The 20,767-nt window shown below is 36.2% G+C and overlaps 1 protein-coding gene across 2 annotated transcripts in view; it reads left to right on the forward strand.

Moving 5' to 3' along the window:
* Ophn1 (oligophrenin 1) overlaps nucleotides 1–20,767 on the forward strand; it is a 374,656-nt gene that overhangs the window by 296,204 nt on the left and 57,685 nt on the right. For both annotated transcript variants that reach the window (XM_046440297.2, XM_046440286.2), the window contains exons 17-19: nucleotides 2,668–2,726; nucleotides 3,841–3,946; nucleotides 15,336–15,495. In XM_046440297.2, the coding sequence (XP_046296253.1) occupies nucleotides 2,668–2,726; nucleotides 3,841–3,946; nucleotides 15,336–15,495 (325 nt within the window). The remainder of the gene's footprint in view (nucleotides 1–2,667; nucleotides 2,727–3,840; nucleotides 3,947–15,335; nucleotides 15,496–20,767) is intronic.

Genomic DNA, 20,767 nt, shown 5'->3' on the forward strand with positions numbered 1-20,767 from the left:
ATAAGTTAGAACCAAGTGAGAGGGGGTGGTTCCTAACAAAGAGAACTGTACATCTAAATGCTTTAAGACAGAGGGGAGGAAGGCCATTCAAGAAACTACATGGACCGGTGTAGGTAGAGTATTGAGTGTAGAAAGAGAGCAGAAGTACATAGGGGTCAGATGCTGGGCCTTTTAAGACATTTTAAAAATTAGATTTTAGATTTATCACGAATGAGAAGATTATAGAAAAGTTGTAAGTGGGGGATTACATGATGAGATTTGTATTGTGGAAAAATAGTATGGATACTAGATTAGAGGAAGACAAAATTGGTAGAGGTGGAAGTCAATAAGCAGGCTACTTCTATGGTCCAGGCAGGAGATGTTATTCCTGCTTGGACTAGGAGGTAGCAGTGAAGATTGGTAGATAGAAACATATTCAAAAGATTTAGGAAGTATAGAGTTGATGAATTAGATATGAGGATTGGGGAGAGGGAAATTAAAGGACAGCTTCCACATGTCTGGCCCATACAACCAAGTGATGGTCATGCATGATAGCCAGATTTGAGAGGGACAACAAGTTTGCTTTTGGATATGTCAAATTGTGAGTGTCTTTGAAGAACCTAGGGCACTACGTTAAGCAGGCGATTGAAAGTGCAACTCAGTTAGAAGGTCTTGACTTGAGCTGTACTTGGGAATTATTAACCCTATTGCTGATAATTAGAACCAGGATTAAGACAAGCCAGTCTTATGAGATGCTTCACCCCATCCCCGCTAGCCTCTGTACGAAGTACTGTGCATGTCCTATATACTTAACCCCCAGTTACTCTTAACTCCATTTTAATCTGACTCTTACCTCTACTGTTCCACAGAAACTGTTCTTGCCAGGGTCACCAGTGACTCCCTTAGTGCTGCACACAGTCTTTATATTACTTGAGTTCTCTGTAGAGTTAAAAACTGTTAACAAACCCTCCTTAAAACTTTCTCATCTTTTGGATTTTGTAATATCACTTGAGTTTGGATTTTCTTTTGCCTCATTGCCATTCTTGTCCATCTTCTTTATAAACGTTCTACCTGATATTTCCCAGGGCTATGTTTTCTTTCTACTACACTGAGGGATGGAAAATTCAAATATCTATAGGGTCCAGGAAATGAAAATACGTAAAGTAGACAGTTTTCATATTAAACATGTTTCATAATGAACCTTTATTTGCATAGCAATCCCTTTATACATAAACAGAAATATTTTTTACTTCTGCAACCTTCCATGTAATCTAAAGGAGCCAGATCATTCCATTTTTCAATAGAGATGGAAATAGAGATTTTTATATGAAATATCTTAACTTTTCTTATTTTGATTGTTGTTTCAATTTCATTTCACTTTTATACACTGTACTAGACATAAAACAAAACAAAACAAAAATAATCAGAAAGGAAATGTCAGAAAGCCTTTTTTGGCTGTTAGTTTGACATCTCTCCTAGAGCAGGGCCATCTGTTCTCATGGTTTTAACCACCATTCTGGGTTCATGATTTCCAAATCTGCTTTTCAGACCTACAAGGGCCCTGCTTTCACCTTCTTAATAGTTATTTCCCCCTGGCTATCTTAGAACTCCCTCTGGTTTAGCCTCTCTATTTCCCTCTTAATCCATTCCTATTCTGTCTACTCACCCAAACCAAATTAGTCCTTCCCTCACCATCATACCCAATCAATAAAGGAATTGTCTTTTTAATATCTTTCAAAGGAGCCTCTTCACCTTGTCTTTGTATGTTATTTCCACTATTTCTGTTCAGGTCTCTATTACCTATTATCCCCTGATTGCTACAATAATAATGGCAGGTCATGTAGCATATTAATTGAGAACAGGGAGTCTGGAGACAAACTGCCTTGTTCTGCCAGTTATTAGTTATGTAAACTTGAATGAATTCTTTAACTTTTGTGAGTCTCAGTTTCCTCATCTGTTAAATGGATATAATCTTAGTATTTACCTCACAGGGTAATCATAAGATTTAAATAATTAAAGCACACAATTCACTTAAAATGATGCAAAGTTTACTATTATTATTATTTACTTCCTTCCTTTCTCAGAACATATATTTATTTTTACACCTGTCCCACTGCATGGAAAATTTTGTGTATGATTCTTTCCTCCACTAGAATTAGCTCCTTGGGGGGTTTGGACTATACTTATTCATCTCTGGATCCACCAAACCTGGCAAAATTCCAGGAACAAGTAGGTACTCAGCAAATATTTTTTGACTAAATGAAGAAAATTTGAACCTAAGTTTCTTCTTCAATTAAATAATGATTTGAATAACAGTTCCACCTGATGGGATCATTGGAAAGATGAAATGGAAGAATAGATGCAAAAGTTCTTGGAAATTCTATGCGTATATCAGATTGTAAGGGATTCACGGTAGCATTTAGAACGTGTCTCTTTTGGAACTTTGCAGGACTTATTTACACTTCCATTATCTTTGGGTAGCAATTAGAGACCTTTTTAGAAGCTTTAGTCTATATTTTTCTAGGTCTTCTGTTGAATTACTAGGCACTGTTTTAGGTACAGAGAAAAATGTATGCAATCACACTAGGCTGTGGGGCTCAGAAACATTGCCCTCACAGTCCACAGAATGAGAATCCAAGGTCTGGCTACACCGTCCCCAAAGGAACTTACAGTCTTCATTAATTTCAGGAATCTTTCTGAACCTGTCATGACCTATAGGCTTCACAAAGAGCTGGTCTCTGCTGCCAGTAAGTATTTATGTTACTAGTTATTGTGTTGTCCTGGTTTCTTAGTAAAGTTTGCAACAATAAATCTTGAAAACTACTTGAGGGACAAAACCCCAAAACACATACACAGATTTTGCCCACTGCCAAATGAGAATATTCCTGCTTGCTAACTCAAGAGTTATATGATTTTTCATAAATCAATGTTAGCTGAGTTGATTGGAAGAAATGGGCTAACTTGAAGGATGCAACAAGTATAAAGACTTTGGTTTATTTATTTATTGTTTCTTACTTCAAAACAAGAGAATTGGCTCATATTAACAAGGGACAGCAAAATGGTTACATTACAGTTGCTGTTTCAGCTTCCTTTAGTACTTTGCCTTTTCAAATGCCTTTTCAATTATGTTGTGAGTACTTACTCTTAATCTGTTAGCACAAGATCACATTTTCTAGATATGAAAAATGAGGGTGATGGTAGAGGGGTATATGTGAACTAGGATATATAGAGTCACCCCAAAGATTGGCCATTAAGGAAGCATTAGCCATGTTGGGTGAGGCCACTTTATGACTGTCTCTCCTGCCTGTACACAGCCCTTATCCTTCAAGGTGATCTGTGTAGGGAAAATGACAAGGATTCAGGGGATTTGACCTCTTGACAGGTTTTTGAGGCGAGGGAGCCTTGCTCAGTGCTTCTGGGCTCTCTCATTGATTTTCATAAGAGCCCAGAGGCAACAACAGTACCACAAGGAAGGTGGGTGGGAAAGGGTTGTCAAACAGAGGTTTACTCGTGGGATTTTCGGAACAATCTGCTGTGGCTAGAATTCTGATTGCCTTTAAAACAGCCTTATCATCTCCCCTCCTCCTCCTCTTCTATCTTCAATTTTTCTTCATCTTAAAAGGCCTATTTTTTCTCTCTGACTTTTGTTCTCTTTCTTCTTGGACTCTCTTTGTCATTGTCTCTGTACCTATTTATCTCTTCATCTTTTTGATTCTCTCTGTGTCTCTGGTTGTCTTTCTCCATATCTGTGTTTGTGTGTGTGTCTCTGCTTGTGTGTTTGTATGTGTATGTGCATATGAGAGTTTGTTCAATGCAATTGCCCACAAAGCCAAACATCTTTCACACTCTTCTTTCTGACAGAGTCTGATAACCTGGATTATCGGCTAGGAGCTATTCACTCCCTGGTTTATAAGCTACCAGAAAAGAACCGTGAGATGCTGGAACTTCTGATAAGACACTTGGTCAAGTAAGTAACTGTGTAGTTTTCAGAAAGAGTTCCTGTTGGAGGATGACTGGGTCACGTGGGAGAGCTACAGAGAAACTGCCTCTCACTCCCAACTGCTTCGTGGTCAGGCTGAGTGCTATGTGAGGAAGGTGATTTTGCCTTTACCATTGTGTGTATCTTCTCAGAGCTATCATGTAGCTAGATTGTCTTAGTTGAAGTGTAGCACTCAGGTAGTTGGACTGGGAAGAGGTTTTACTGAGAGATAAACCTGGTTTTGAATCCTAGCTCTATAACTTATTTAGCTGGGTAATCTTAGTCAAACTGCTCTGAGACTCTATTTTGTCATCTTTACAATGAGAATAGTAATGCCTACCATACAAGACTTATGTATTAGAGTGAATACAGCTATCCAGGTGCACATCGGTAATCTCAGCAACTCAGGAGGCTGAGGCAGGAGGATCACGAGCTCAAGGCCAGCCTTAGCAATTTAGTGAGACCCTGACTCAAAAGGAAAACAACAAAAATAAAGAAAACCTAAATTGGGCTGAGGATATATTTCAGTGGAAAAGTACTTATGGATTCAATCCCCAGTACAAAAGACGAAAACAGAAAAGAGTAAGTAATGCCAGCTTGGCATGGTGGTGCATGCCTGTAATCCTAGCTACTCAGGAGGCTGAAGCAGGAGGATTGCAAGTTTGAGGACAGCCTGGGCAACTTAGTGAGACCGTATTTCAAAACAAAAATAAAAGAATTAAAAGTCTGTGGTTATAGCTCAGTGGTAGAGTGCTTGCTTATGCATGAATAAGCCCCCTGGTTTCAATATGTAGTACCTCAAAACAAAACCCAGTGAACAGAAGTATAGCATATGGCACAGGCACATAGGTGGCTCTCAACAAATGAAAGTTGTTAAGATTTTGGTCAATTTCTTGCCCTGGTGGCAGAAAGAAACAGCATTACAGACAGTAAGCCTGGTGATAGGCTCTGAGATAGGTGGGTGAAAGGGGCACTTGTGCCCCACAGTGGTGTTTCCTGGTCAAAGAATTTAGTGTTGTAAATAAAGATGAATTTACCTGGCTCAATAAAATGTGGAAAGCACTGTGTTCAGGAGTCAGCATGCATGTATTCTAGTTTCATTTCTGCTGCTAGCCTGCTCAGCAGGCAGGTCACTCTGAAGGCTTCTCCTGGTACATTAAACAGTTTGGTGTAAGCTTAGAGGAATTGCAATGCATTTAAAACATATATTTAGCAAATAAAGTTGTCCTTATTAAAAAATGTAATCATGAGACATTTTAACCTTATTTGGAGAGGACTTCAAACACCTAAACTTGAGTCCTTTAGTGAGGGTGAGCCTCTGGTTAATGACCCTGTCAGCACCCCACTGTGAGAGATTCTGAGCACTCTGTCCATCTGGATTTCAGGTCTCTCTATGATATCTCACCAAATATCTAATCCAGGTTTGACTTTTTCTAATTTTGGATTTTTTAACATTTCCTTAGTAAATGAGTGTTACATACACTGATATAGATAATAAGTATAATTTACAAGAGGATAGCGTTTATATTTATGTTTATTGCCAATGTTTGCATTTTAGCCTAATATACAACATGAAGGGATGTTTTATCTCCAAAAAGTAGTTTGTGGTCATCTTAGTAAAAATAGAGAAGTAAGAAAAAATAAAATAAAATAAATAATAGAAAATATGCATGCTAATTTGAAATTTCCCTGGGCAAAGAAATATTGGGTTCAAGTTACACTTTTACCTTTAATTTTTATGTGATCAAAAGAAAATGTCTCCCATTTTTTGAACCTCAGTTTCTTCATGTGAGGGTACAGGATCATATAATCTTTAAAGACAATTTAAACTGTGATTTTATAAGTGTCTCAACATGTGACAAGAGCCAAGGACTCATGAAAATGTCCCTGTTGGTAGTGGGTAACAGGGTGCCTGCTTCCACCCATCCAGAGGCTAGCCACCTGGCTTACTTCAAAAATCTTGGTCCTCAAAATCCATAAAACAGCCAGGTGCAATGGCACCCATCTGTAATCCAGGCAGCTCAGAAGTCTGAGGCAGGAGGATCTCGAGTTCAGAGCCAGCCTCAGGAAAAGTGAAATGCTAAGTAACTCAGTGGAACCCTGGGGATGTGGCTCAGTGGTTGAGTGCCTCTGAGTTTGATCCTGGTACCAAAAAAAACAAAAAACAAAAAACAAAAAAAACAAAAACCCCAAAAACATAAAACCAAAAGAGACATAAACAGATTAATCACAGAAAGACAGGTGCCTTTAAATATGTGGAAAACTACTGAAGCTCACTCATTAGTAATAAAGATGCAAATTAATCTTACACTGGACTATCATTTATTGGCAAATTCTATTGCACAATCTCTGTTGATGAGACAATAGGGAAACAGGCATTCGGATACATTGCAGTACTGATTCTCTACAGTCTCAAAGGAAGAGGATTTGGCAATATCTAACAAATTTGCATATTCAGTTACCCTTTGAAGTAGCAATCCCACTTTCAAGCAACTACTCTAAAGACACACCTCCACAGATACAGAACAGAAAGTGTACAGGGTTTGTCACTGCAGCATAATTTTAATAACAAAAGGTTGCAAAAATGAACTTGTAGAGTAAATGAGGGTACATCTGACCAGGCAGTCTTGTATGGTCATAAAAAACAGAAAGAGGTAGGTATAAATTAGAGTACATAATATGCTAAAGTTTTTATAAGAAGAAAGAAGAAAACAAGAATATGGAAACACTCTACATATCTATATACATATTTTCTTATTTTGTCATAAGAAGTACAGTAAATTTTTTTAAAATGACTCTCTAGAATTTCACTCAGTGGTATATGTCCAAGATAAATGTAAACACATTGTCTGTTCAAAATCCTATGCAAAATGCTCATAGCAGCATTATCATAGTTGACCAAAGGTGGAAAATTTCCCAATATCTATCAGTAGATGAATGGATGAACAAAATATCATATATTCCATACAAAAGAATACTATTTAACCATCAAAAGGAATGAAATACTGATTATACATATATGGTATAATATGGTTGAACCTTGAAAACATTATGCTAAATGAAATAAGTCAGACGCAAAAAATCCACATGTGAATCCATTTACATGAAATAATAAATCTATAGAGACCAATACAAAGTGGATTAGTGGTTGCCAGGGGCTGGGAAGTGAGGAAGTGAAAACTGACTGATAATGGGTGTGGGGTTTATTTTGGAGTAATGAAAATTTCTGGAATAATTAGACAGAGATTACAGTTGCACCATTCTGTGAATATACTCAGAACTATTGAAAAGAGGGGGATATATGGTATATGAAATTTATCTCAACAAAGTTATAAAATTAAACAAATAATATGTTTATATAGGGAATCAGTGGTAAATAATGCTGAAGGGGAAGGGATAACAAGCTAGATTGCTCTAAGTCTACCTCCTTATATGATTTTGACTTTTAACTCATATTGATGTTTTTCACACCCCAAACTAACATTAAATCAAAAAGAAAAATATTATTAATCCTAAAACTGAACACCAAAAAAGTAAATGAATCTAAATGTCTATCAACTTGAGAACATAATCACATAGAGAAAGCCGTTATTTCAACTAATTTGACAACACAGTCTATGATTCATCCTTCACAAGATATACTCTAAAAATAAGAAGAGCTAATAGAAGTTTTAAACATGATCTAGTAGGACTTTCTTTTTGCAGTGATGTAATTATGATTTGAAATGTATATCTCACAAGGATAGAATAAAAATAAATGTATTTAAGTTGTTAGAAGCCAAGATTTATGGTTTAAGAAAAGATAAATACATATATAAAATTAAAGATGTAAAGAAAATTTTTTATAGCATAACGGTAAAATTGGGAATGTCTATATGAATTTATAATTTAAAAATAAAACAATAAATCAAAACTTGTATTCATTGTACCAGTCTTAAAATGATTCTACCCAAAAAGCAATTCATACACTTAGTGCCTGATTTCTTTGGTTATAAATTGCATTCCCTTTTCAAAGGCACCAGGCATGCTTAAGAAATGGCTGAGTTTAAGTATATATGAAGGGAAATAAATTTTATCCAATACAGTTGGCTAAGGAAGGAAGACTTGAAACGCTAATAGCAATCATATCCAAAATGGACACAAGAACCTGCTTGAAAGGACTAACACTTGATGACATTTGGAGGCAACATGAGTAGCAGCATATGATATTGACCCATAAAATAGACAAAAACTCATGGTGTTGGTAAAGAAAGAAAAATGTTTATTATATAAGAATACTGGCTAATAAATGTAGGAGAAAAGATAGAAATTGAGAAATCACTAATTTGCAACCTTACTACCCTGTTTTAGAGATTGATCAGAACTATTAGGTAAGAGAATATTGAGGAACAGTATAGTCACATAATTTCAGTGTATTACTCAAAGGTTAATTACTAATTGCAAGTGGAAATAACGGATCTTTACAGTGAAGCCACGTTAGAGACACCACTTTAAGTAATTGATCAAAGTTAGTATCACTGATAATGGTATAAACTGATCTCGTTTGCCCCCTAATTTGATTTTGTGAGAAGTATCAAGCATGATCTGTAGGATATGTTTGTAAAAAATGTTTAACCTGATTTAAATTAAGTCTGCCCAGTGTATAGGCAATAAAAAATATAGAAAAATAGAGAGTGTTTGACATTTTATGAGACAATGGGCTTGGACTTATCAAAAAGTCAATGCCATGGGGAAAAGAGGTAGGGATAGTGTTTTACACTAAGAGACTAAAGAAACAAACAAATTCAGTACATGAAATTTGACTGGATCCAAATTTGAGCAACTTAATTATAAAAGACATTTTGCGTGGCATTTGAGAAAATTTGTGCATGAATTGGATATTAGATGATATGGAAGTACAGTAAATTTCCTTAGATGTGAAAATGTTACTCTGATTTGTAGGTAAATATGCTTGTTCTTTGAAGGTAATTGCTGAAGTATTTAGGTTTCAATCACTTTTCTTTCAAAAAATTCAGAAAAAACATACACAGTGAGAAAGCAAATGTGGCGAAATGTAAATTCATGAATCTAGGTATAGACAGTGAGTACTCATTGTACCATTGTTTCCAATTTTTTAATATATTTAAAAACCATCTTAATCAAAGTTGTAGATAAAATGTAAATTACAGAGAATGGTTAGGTCTATTTAGGAAATTTACACAGGAGAAGAAACTTCATGTACTTTAAAAATGCACATAATTATCCTGCCTGCCAATTGCTGCATTCATAATCTATATGATGATAATAGCTATGCCTTCATGATGTTTACCCACCACCAGCATGTTTTCTAGAGTAATAATAGGCAGAAGCAAATGACCTCAGCCAATTTGTGGTTCCCAATTATCCAGATCTTTTTGGTACCTGTAACTTCCATTAGTCAGAGATAGGAGAACACTAAAGGCTCACCTCCTCAGCAATCTCACTACTAGTGGAATATTATAATAGAAGCAAGCCTCAGGACTAATTCTCCCATTCATACATGTATTTATCAGTAGGCCAATACACAAAGAGTCATACAGCCTGTTCTGTAAATTCAATGAAGTCCCATTTTCCCATCCTTTCAGAGGCTCTGATAGTATCTTCCATGAAAGTTTCACTCAAAGCAGATGAGATAATAATATAGTGACAAATTTGGAGTCTGGCAATAAAAGTATATGCTGCAAATGCAAGAGTCTTTCATAATCTTAGGATGGGGCTAGCATCCTAATGATTGTGGGCTGTTAGGCTTACTGGATGATTCTTATTTTTTAATAATACTTCTGTTATTTTATAAGCAATACTGTGCATTGTAGAAATTAGTAAATACAGAAAAGCAAAAACAAAAATGAACTTCAAAACCTAAAAACTTTTTACTTCCAGTTTTGAATAATCACCACGGACATATATAATACACATTCTTTCAAATTTTTCTCTGGGTGTGTATATGTGTACACACACATATTTATATATTTTTTTACCAAGATGATATTGTGGTATTCTTTAATATATGTTTTTCAGTTCAACAATTTCCACCTTTCCAGACAATATTAACATTTAGTGACTGGACACAAAAAGTACACACTATAAGTGTTTTCTGAACTAGCGGTCAATTTTCATGACTTTAATCAAGTACAGTCCACCCCACCACCTGTTCATGACATTGAGTTGTTGACAAGACCTGTTTTCCTGCAAACTGTTACTACTTTTGCCTGATTTCTTCATTGTCTTATTTTTTATCTTGTTCCTCTATTGCCTGGATATCTTGTAAAGTACAGGTTTTATCTAAAGGCAAGATGGATTCAAGCTAACCATCTTTTTGTTGGAATCAATCCTAGGTGACAATGTGTATCTTATTTTCCATCACATCTGAAGTACATTATATTGTTTAATCTACCTTACTAATTAATGTAAGATCAATTAAGGTTATATTTTACTACACTGTTCATGCAAGCCTGGGAGACTTTATACAGTAGTCCCACGCGATCCATATATCTTGAATACATCTTGGCACTGAGAAATCATTTTTACCATCTATCATGATATTTAAAGTTATAGTGGGTATGGGGATTTGAATTTGATTGGAGATGAAGTTAGCTAAAGCTTATAGTAGTTGCTCTGGCTTCTAATTACTCTTTAAGTACTGATTAGTTACCCTTAGAATATGTAAATATGTATTTATAATTAGAATACTACACTTACATCTAAACAGTCCTAGAGTACCAAATTTCATTAGTTCTAGGGATATTTTTCTTTTTCAAATTCAGAATTCTGGATGCATCTTAGAATCAATGGTTTCTTAAAATCACTGTCAGGTAGTTGTTTTGATGTAATTATCATAGTCTCTGCATGCATGAATTTGATAATAGCTGCTCACATTGTAGTCATTTCAGTTATATTAGTTCATTGTTTAGTTTATTTTCTACTTAAAATGTCTTCAAAAATATTATGATGATTTCTCAATGAAATTATTTTTCTTAGTGGTACCTAAATTAATGCTGTGGTTACCATTGATGGCATTGATGAGGTTCAGGACATTGCACAGACTATGTTTAAGTATTAAAGTAAATTATAGATAATATAACACCAAGAGAGAAAGCCAAAACGGTCTACCCTGAACAAAGGGCACCATCCTTAGGTGGAGAGGGGACTGCTCATTTGTGACATTGACTCACTCTCCCAACCATTGTTATTTTCCTTTTGAAGTACATTTTATTATGTAAGATTTCAAATATGTCTGTAGAAAAATAGAGGAAACAATACAAAGAACTGTCGTGTGCCTATCACCCAGTTTTAACTATTGTTTACACAGTGCCAGTATTGTTTTATCCATATCCCCATTCATTTCTCCTCCTCCCATACTATTTTGAAAAAATATCCAAAACATCAGAATTATTTCATAATCTATAAATGTATCACTTTGTATCTTAAAAAGATAACTATGAATATAGCTATAATAAAATTATTTGGAAATGAATAAAAATTCTAAAATATCATAAAATATTCTCTGTTCAATTTTCCAGTGGTCTCAAATACATTAATTTTTCCTTTGAATCAGGATCCAAATTGCATATCTACATAACAATCTCATGCAATGATTTTTGTGTGTGTGTGTGGGTGTGTGTGTTACTGGGGATTGAATCCAGGGGCTCTGTACCACTTAGCTACATCCCCAGTCCTTTTTAATTTTTTTTTCATTTTGACACAGAGTCTTGCCAAGTTGCTGAGACTGACCTCGAACTTATGATTCTCCTGCCTCAGACTTTTGAGTATATGGGATTACAGGTACATAACACTGTGCCTAGCTTGATGAAATGTTTTTGACTCCTTTAATCTCTAACAGAGGTTGACAAATATTTCTGTAAAGGATCATAAAATGCATATTTTAGGCCTTGTGAATGATATGGTCTCTGTCACAAGTACTCAATTTCATCATTATAGCATGAAAGCATCCATTTAAGTCACTATGAAAGCTGTGTTCCAATGAAACAAGTATGACAAAAGAGATGGTGGGCTGGATTTAATGAGTACTTTAGTTTGGTGATACTTGATCTATAGCAGTGGTTCTGAAACTTTGGTGTGTACCAGAATCACTAGGAAGACTACTAAAGAACACAGAGCCTGGGTGTCATGATGCATGCCTGTAATCCCAGTGTCTTGGGAGGCTGAGGCAGGATTATCATAAATTGAAAGCCAGCTTCAACAACTTATTAAGGTGCTAAGCAATTTAGTGAGAACCTATCTATAAATAATTTAAAAAAAAAAGACTGGGGATAAGTCTTAGTGGCTAAGTACACCTGGGTTCAGTCCCTGGTACTGGGGAAAAAAAAACACCAAACCAGAGGCACAGACTTGATGTACTATATAATTAGGATATAATTAGGGTCTGTATTTTTACTGTATTACCAATGTTTTCTCTTCACCCTTCTTTTTTTCTTGTAACTTATTTTTTAAAGTAAACAAATCATTTGTCCTTTAAAGTTTCCCACATTTGGGTTGAAAGTCTTGCTCTAGTTGTAGTTATTTTATTTTGGTGTGTTGTGTGTGTGTGTGTGTGTGTGTGTGTGTGTGTGTGTGTGTTCATGTAGAGTGGAGAGGACAAGAATACTTAATAGATGACTCAGTAGACACGTAATTTGTGACACCCCTCCCATTCACTTTAAGAACAAGACTTATTTGGAACTCCGTAAGCTTTTCATCCATGTGATACATACTTGATACAAACAACTTGGAGGAGGCAAGATTTATTTTGGCTTAAAGTTTCTAAGGTTTGAGTCTATGATCAGCTGGCTGCATTGCTCTGGGCTTGAGGTAAGGCAGACCATCATGGCAGAAGCATGTGGTGGAGGACAGTACTAGCTCATGGCAGCTAAGGAGAAGTAGGGAAGAAAGGATGGGAAGGGACAAGGCTAGAGACAAGATATAGTCCTCAAGAGCATACCCCCAGTGACCTCAGATATCCATACCTTTGTTTAAAATGTCAGTGTTGAAGTTGTATGCCTTTTCTCTAATCCATGTTGAATAAAGGACTAACAATTCTTTTCCCTAATTTACTGTTCACTATACCCTTGTTTTGGGGTTTCATTTGTTTTGTTCCCCTACAATATGAGGTGTGACATACTACTGAATGGTATTCAAGATGTACAGGACTGTGGATGTAACTCAGTGATGGAGCAATGGCCTAGCATGCATAATTTCCTGGGTTTAACCCCCCATCCAAAGCACTGCAAGAAAAATAAAAAATAAGAGAAATGACACATGCAAAGAACAGTTTGTCTTCCAAGTCTTATTAGAATGCAAAGAAGGAAGAGTATCCTAAATGGGACACCAGGAACCTCCTTCAGAGAAATAGCAGGTGGCTTTGGCTTTAAAAAGCCTCCCACAGAAACTTTGGTTTTTCTAACTTTGAAACTAGAGAAGCAGGCAGCAGGAGGCCATGGGACTACCTTAAGGTTTGGAGACCAACAAATGTGGGTGTGAACTCCTGCCTTGCCCTGTATTCACAAACTGTGATCTTACTAAATAATTTGCCCCTAGTGAACATGGCCTTCAAAGCTAAAATACTCTGCTGTTTTGCAGTTCTGATGATTCAGAGAACTGCTGAACATTGAACAAACATCACTGCCCTTCTGAGCTCTCAAAAGGAGATAAGCCAGTGTTCTTGCTTTGTCACTAGTGGTTTAGCCATTCCAGATCACTTGGTGGCAGCATGGAGATACTTTTCCATTTTAATATCTGAAAAAAAAAATCTGTCACTAAAGAACAAAGGTTAATTGCAGAAGTATTTAAGCTGTTGACAGGGACCCATCAGCTGCCCTGCAATATCAAAGTCCCTGAGTGGTTACTGCTTATTACCATCTGAATGGTAACCAGCCTTTGTCAGGGGCTTAACAGACTTCATTAAGATTTGTCTAAGGATTCTGTTCCCCTCAATTACCACTTAGTGTCAAGAACTTGCTGGTTGATGAGTCAGTCTTAGAATTCTTAGCTTGGGTGGGTTTGGAAAATTAGTGTTTTGAGTGGGCAGCTGGCCTATCCCTTATTTTAATCTCCCCACCCCCATAGCCAAACTGACCAAAGGGCTGCATGCCTTTTATTTGGCTGCTTCCAGTACTATTTACAACAGCATTAGAGGAATTGAGTTCCTTCAAAAGTAATTTATTATTTGTACCAGGAACACATTTGGAAGTTGTTTATAACCGAATAGGAGAGTGAGATAAGTAAACAAAAAAAAGAAAAGAAAAAGAAAAACTCAGCTTGTCCATGGTATCAATTAAGTTGAGGACAGTGCTCTGTTTCCCTTGAATGTGAATCTGGAAGGATAAATCAACATTCTTCAGATATGGGGAAGATGGACTTTATAAGCAGAGGGACTGGCATCAGCAAAGATATTGACATCTGTCTGAAACAACCTGAGGTAACCAGAAAATCCTAATCTAAGCAATTTAATGAGAGTGTCAATGGTCAGCATTGCCTAGAATGGAGAGGTAATAACAGATATTTCTAGGGTGTGTGGTACCATGCTGAAACAATTTAGCTCTATGTCAAAACTCTCTGAAATAGGTAGCATTTAAACAAGTGGGAAACCTAAAGCTCAGAGAAGTTACAGTGAGTTAACATTTCCTGGTGCAGAGCTGGTGAGTGTCCGCCTATGTTGGGATTTGAACCCAGGGCAACATCATTGTCTAGGCTGTGCATATGGGTTATAAATAGGGAGAAAGTTACAGAAAGCCTAAACTGCCACAGTGAACACAGCTGGCCCTCTCCTTTAAGTGATAGGCAACCATTAAAGGAAATTTAAGCAAGAGTGACTAGGGCCTGAAAATCTGAGATTACAGGATCTACTCCATAGCTAACTGAATGACTTCAGGCAGATCCCTTTCCTTCTCTGGGCGTTTTTTCATCTGTTAAGAGAAAGATGATGAAAGGATGATCTTAAGGATCCTTTTCAACTTTTTCAGATTTTTACTTTTCTATGGATGAGGAAAGGGCCAGATTACTAACTAGAAAAAATGGAAGACGCTCTTTCCATGTACTTTGTTGTTCTTCTTGTCATGAATGTCCTCTTGCTTCTCTCTTGCCTCTCCAAATCTTTTAAGTTAGTCTTAAATTCTCCTGACTCTTAACTCCTTTAACACTGCTTACTAAATTCAATATGTCTCACTTTGGCTCCTAATTCTATGCCATCTTATGTTTTTGGTGAGTTATTTCTGTTGGAATCCTTTCTTTCCATCTATACTTTAGGCTGTCATTTCCTTCCACTTTTTAGCTTTTCTTTCCCTCTATATCAATTAAAACAGGCTTGGTTATAAGGTGGGTATTGGAGGAGATCTTGTTCAACATTTTCTTTTACTTCCGGCAGTGTGTGTGAGCACAGCAAAGAGAATCTCATGACCCCTTCCAACATGGGGGTGATCTTTGGGCCCACCCTGATGAGAGCTCAAGAGGACACTGTGGCTGCCATGATGAACATCAAATTTCAGAATATTGTGGTTGAAATCCTAATTGAGCACTTTGGCAAGGTATGTGTTTCCTATCCTTATTATCATTTCTCTAAACACTTGACATTTCCCCAGCTGTATATAGGATGTGTCTTCCTTCTTGGCTTGAGTTGACAATGAAAGGAAATCCTATTGTGACAAAATGACATTTAATAGTATTTTGACCCTGGGAATTTCAGGAACTATTGCTTGAGCAAGTCACTATTTTATTATCAGGCACTATGCTAAATGCTGAGGTTACTGAAGAAGAAAAAGTCACTGCCTTGAAGGCGTTCACAGTGTAATATGGAGATGGACATGTAAACAGAGGAAATGATAAGCATGAAAGTGGTATGACCAATGACAGTGTATGGGAGAATAGTTATAGTTTCTCACCTATCATTACGTTCATGACTGAGAAACCCTACAACAAAAGACAGATCAATAAGAGAAAAGCTCATTTTCTGTAATTTATGTAATAAGTTTTATGTGACTTGGGAGCCTTCCGAAGTGAAGACCTAAAGAAACAGGTAAACTTATGCATTTTTATAATAAGTCTGATGAAGAAGTGGATAGTTTTGAAGAAATGTGATTAAGGATTTATGGGTATGATCTAATGGTAATAGAAGGGGGGAACTTGGCAAGGACTTTGTTCAGGTTCTTCTTGGTGTTTTTGTCTTCAAGAATAAGGATGTTCATTTCTTCAAGGTATACAGAGGGTACCTGTGGAATAAAATTATCATGACCTGCCTTAAAGGAATGTTAAGGATTCACTTGTGGCCTACTTTGGAGAAGAAGTATATGAAACGATCTCAGAGTCCTTCTTATTTCTGTTATTTCCTCAAATGCCAAGGTGACATATTTCATGGTAGCAGATCCTGAATCCTGTGAAAACCCTACATAAATTAATATATATGCTTATTTAAACCACATCTCATTCCAAAAGAACTTAAGGTAGCAATATTGATATAGTATTTAACATAGAAGGTAGCATATATTATAATCGGATCAAATGAAAAAGGTAAAACAAAGTGAGAGACAGAAAATGAGCTCAGGAATCAGGTTAGGACAAGTCATATTTATTGACATGTCTTGTATACTTGACTACATTTGGCTTTAAGCTTTTTAGCAGCCAGTGCCATCGTTGGGAAGCCTAATTCAATAAGAAACTTTTCTACAGGATGAGGACGTTGATGAAGTCTATCTATAGTTCAAATCTAATCATTGCCATTTGCTAGCTGCATTAGGTAGGACATATATATCTAAGGCTGGGCTGCTAAGATTCCACACACACACATATATACAGTGTTTTAACCTGAGAGTTGTTTATTTCATGGTTGTAGAATAGTTCAGGGAGATGGCACAGAGCTTGTAAGGTGATTTCACAGGTTCAGGATCCCAGGTTCGTTCTTTCTTGGTGCTCTGGAATCCCTGAGGTGATGCTTTCATCACCTTGATTGAATATATTCTACATTTTATCAGTCAAGAAGAAGGAAAGAAAGGAAATAGAAGTTATAGCCCTTTCCTTTAAGGCCATGACCTGGAAGTCACACATATCACTTTCATTTATATACCATTTTTCAGAATTGAATCTCTTGGTCACACTTAGTGATGAGAGGCAGAGAGGTATAGTCTTTATGGTGTAGATTACCCAGCCACAACTTAAAGAAGGAGAGAATGGATATTTAATAGCAACTGGCATTCTTTTTTTAAAAAAATTTTAAACAGATACAACACTTTTTTATACCTTTATTTTATTTATTCACTTTTATGTGGTGCTGAGGATCAAACCCAGTGCTTTTTTGCTATATTATCTGTGTCAATTTCAAACAACTTATTTGACTTCTCTGATAGTAATTTTTTCAGCTAAAATGAGTAGATGATAATAAATACTGCCTATGTGATGGTCACATGCACAATTTTATTTAGTTAATAAGTGGAAGAGCTGAATAACTTGTACCAGAATACAGTTAGATACCACAAATAAGATCTGTTGTTCTACAGCACAATAGAGTAGTTATAGTTTACAAAATATTATATATTTTATGTTATTATTAATGTGTTATATTATACATAATGATAGTGTTCATTCTGACATAATTATACATGCATGAAATACAATTTGTTCCATTTCAGTCCCAATTGCTTCTTCTTTACTTCCTCTTTTTCCTTGCTATTCCCCTTCCTCTATTTTAGTGGTTTTCTATTCATTCATTTTAATTGGTTGTTTATAGATATATGTAAAGTTGCAGTTCACTGCAATATGTTCCTATATGTATGTTTCATAATTTGGACAGTTTCAAAGAAGTAAAAGAGAAGAATTTTTTGGCTCCCAATGATAAGAAATGATAAATGCTTAAAGAGATGAAAGTGCTAATTACCTTGATTGGATCATTACATATTGTATACATGTATCAAATTATTGCCTTCTACCCCAATAATATGTACAATTATTATGCATCAATTTAGATATTTTAATAAGAAGTGACATTTAAATCCAATTAGATTTGTTAAGAGTTAAGGTACTTAGTCATTAGCTTCTGCTTTATCACCAGTCATTTTGGTTCAGTAGTATTATTGGGAATATACAGAAGAGGTGCTTGAAGAGAAGCATGACCTATATTAGATAGTGTTTTAGTCAGGATTATTCAGAGAGAACTAATAGAATATGTATATAGATATATGACAGGGAATTTTAGGGGAATTGGCTCATGTAATCATTGTATCTCAGAAGTCCAAGGACAGGTCCACTTTATGCTGAAGGCCCTGAGATATTGGTAGCATGGCTCAGTCCAAATTCCAAGGCCTCAGAACTAGGAAAGCTGATAGTATGACTCATCTGAAGCAGAAAGTCTGACTGTGGAGGAGAGTTGGATGCCCTGGAGTAAATCCTAAAGTTCAAAGGCCTGTGAATGTAGAAACCACATGTCCAAGGCAGCAGAAGAAAATGCTGGCCCAGTTTTCAGATAAAGACCAATTGACCTTTTATATTTCTCTGATTTCAGCCAATTGGATAATACTTGCCTGCACTAAGGCCAGATCTTCCTCACCTAGTCCATTCAGACTCACAAGCCAATCTCCTCAGGAAACACCCTTACAGACACACCCAAATTAATGATTTTTTACACTTCTAGCTACTCCTTAATCCATTCAAGTTGACACCTAAAATTAAACATCACTTATACTGAAAGTAGAAAGAAAGAGAGTTAGGGAAAGGAAATTTCAAGATGATGCAATGTGAACAAAGCCCCAGAACCTAAAAACATTGTAGTGGAATATAAAGTGGAACTAGGAGCAAATAGCAGGACATGAGGAAAACAGGGACAAGGTTCTAAAAGCATTTAACTGCTTGGTTGAGGAATTTGAAATATTTAGAATTTTCTTGACAGTGATGCTATATTATGAGGAAGAAATAGTAGTCTGAATCAGGGGCAATTGAGAGAGGGACAGGGAGGCAAAAACCATAGGACTTAATAATTGGAAGCAGAAGATGTTGGAGAGGGAGATTTCTGAATCCTGAAATTCTGACACGGTAGGCTGAGTGAACGGGGCTGTCTTTCTTACATGTAAAAATTTCAGAATGAGATACTGGGAATGATGGTGCATGCCTGTAATCTAAGCAGTTTAGGAGGCTGAGGCAAGAGGATCAGAAGTTCACAGTTCAGCCTCAGCAACTCAGCTAGGCCCCAAGCAACATGGTCAGACTCTGTCTCTAAATAACATATAAAAAGGGGCTGGGGATTTGTTTCAATGGTTAAGCACCCCTGGGTTCAATCCCTGGTATCTCCCTGAAAAAAAATACAGAATGAAAAAGTTCTGGGGAGATAGAGAACTGCTCAGTTTGGGGCAGTTTGGATTTGAGATTTGTGAAAGCTATCCAGAGAACAATATCTAGCAAGTAGTTGTATGAATTGAGAGCAAGGATCAATGAAATTTTTCTTAAAGGACCATATAGTAAATATGTATGCTACGTAGGTGCAGATTTCTGTCACAGCTAGTTGACTCTGTAGTTGAAAAGAAGCTACAAGACTGTATGTAAACAAATCATTATGGCCATTTTCTAATAAAACTGTTTATAAAACAGGCAATAGGCCTATAGGCTATAATTGAACCAATGTCTAAAGCCCAGATGTTATGTATTGATGAATTAATTCATTAAACAAATAAATGTTAAGTGCTCACTATGTGGTAGGTACTGCTTTATACACTGAGGACACAATTTGCATGAAGATTATATTCTACAGCAAGTAGAAAAATAGTACTCAAACGAAGTAAAATGTATGTTAGAAGGTAATTAGCATTAAAAAGATAAAGCAGAGAAGGGGAATAGGAAGGATTGGAAAGTGATTTTGTCATTGTAGTGCATTAATGAAATGAGGAAATAAGAACCTGAAGTGAACCTCAAGACATGATGACCCTTGAACAGAGACCCATAGGAAGTAGAGGACAGATTCATTCAGCTATCTAGGGGGCAAGCTTTCTAGGCTGAGGAAATGTTAAGTAGAAATTTACTGAGGCAGAAACTTGCCTGTTATGTTCAGGGGACAACAAGGGGGTTAAATTGCCTAGAGTGAGTTAAGGAAAAGACTAAATAGAAGATGACAGGCTCAAAGAGGTAATGGAGAAGAAAAGCTGTATAGATTTATAGGAGAGTCTTAGAGTCCACTGTAAGGGTTTAGACTTTATTCTAAGATAGAAGTAGGGTTGTGAGCAGGGGTGTGACATGATTTGTCTTATTTTTTATACGACTACTCTGGATGTCATGTGAAAAGATAGCTGTAGGGGACAAGGTAGAAACAGGGAGAGTAATTAGGAGAGAAATAGTGGATCTTAGATGACGGTGTTAACAGTGAAGATGGTGAGAAGTAGTCAGATTCTACATATACTTTGAAGGCAAAGCCAATAGGATTTGCTGATAAATCATGTAAAGTGTGGAAGAAAAAGAGAAGTCGGGAATAACTCTAAAGGTTTTTTTTTTTTTTAAATCTGAGCAATTGCAAGAATTAAATTTCCATTTACTGAGGTAGATTGGGCTGGAGGAGGACTAGGTTTGAAAGAGAAGAGCAATATTCAGTTTGGGAACATGTTAAGTTGGCCATTCCTATGGCACATCCAGGATTAGTGAAGGAGGGTTGACCTTCAGTGGTCTGCAAGTGGTAATTAAAATCATGTGATTGAATACTCTTGCCTAGGGAATAATTTTAAGAAAATAATGAATGTTATTCCCACTCTTGATCTAGGGCATGTCAATATTTTATTTTTACTTTATGTATTCAATTTTTGGTACTGATTGAACCCAGGGTGGTATAAATAC

The sequence above is a fragment of the Marmota monax genome, unplaced genomic scaffold (assembly GCF_021218885.2).
Source record: "Marmota monax isolate L192 unplaced genomic scaffold, Marmota_monax_Labrador192_F-V1.1 WCK01_AAM20220418_F8-fsc00134, whole genome shotgun sequence".
Lineage (NCBI taxonomy): Eukaryota > Metazoa > Chordata > Mammalia > Rodentia > Sciuridae > Marmota > Marmota monax.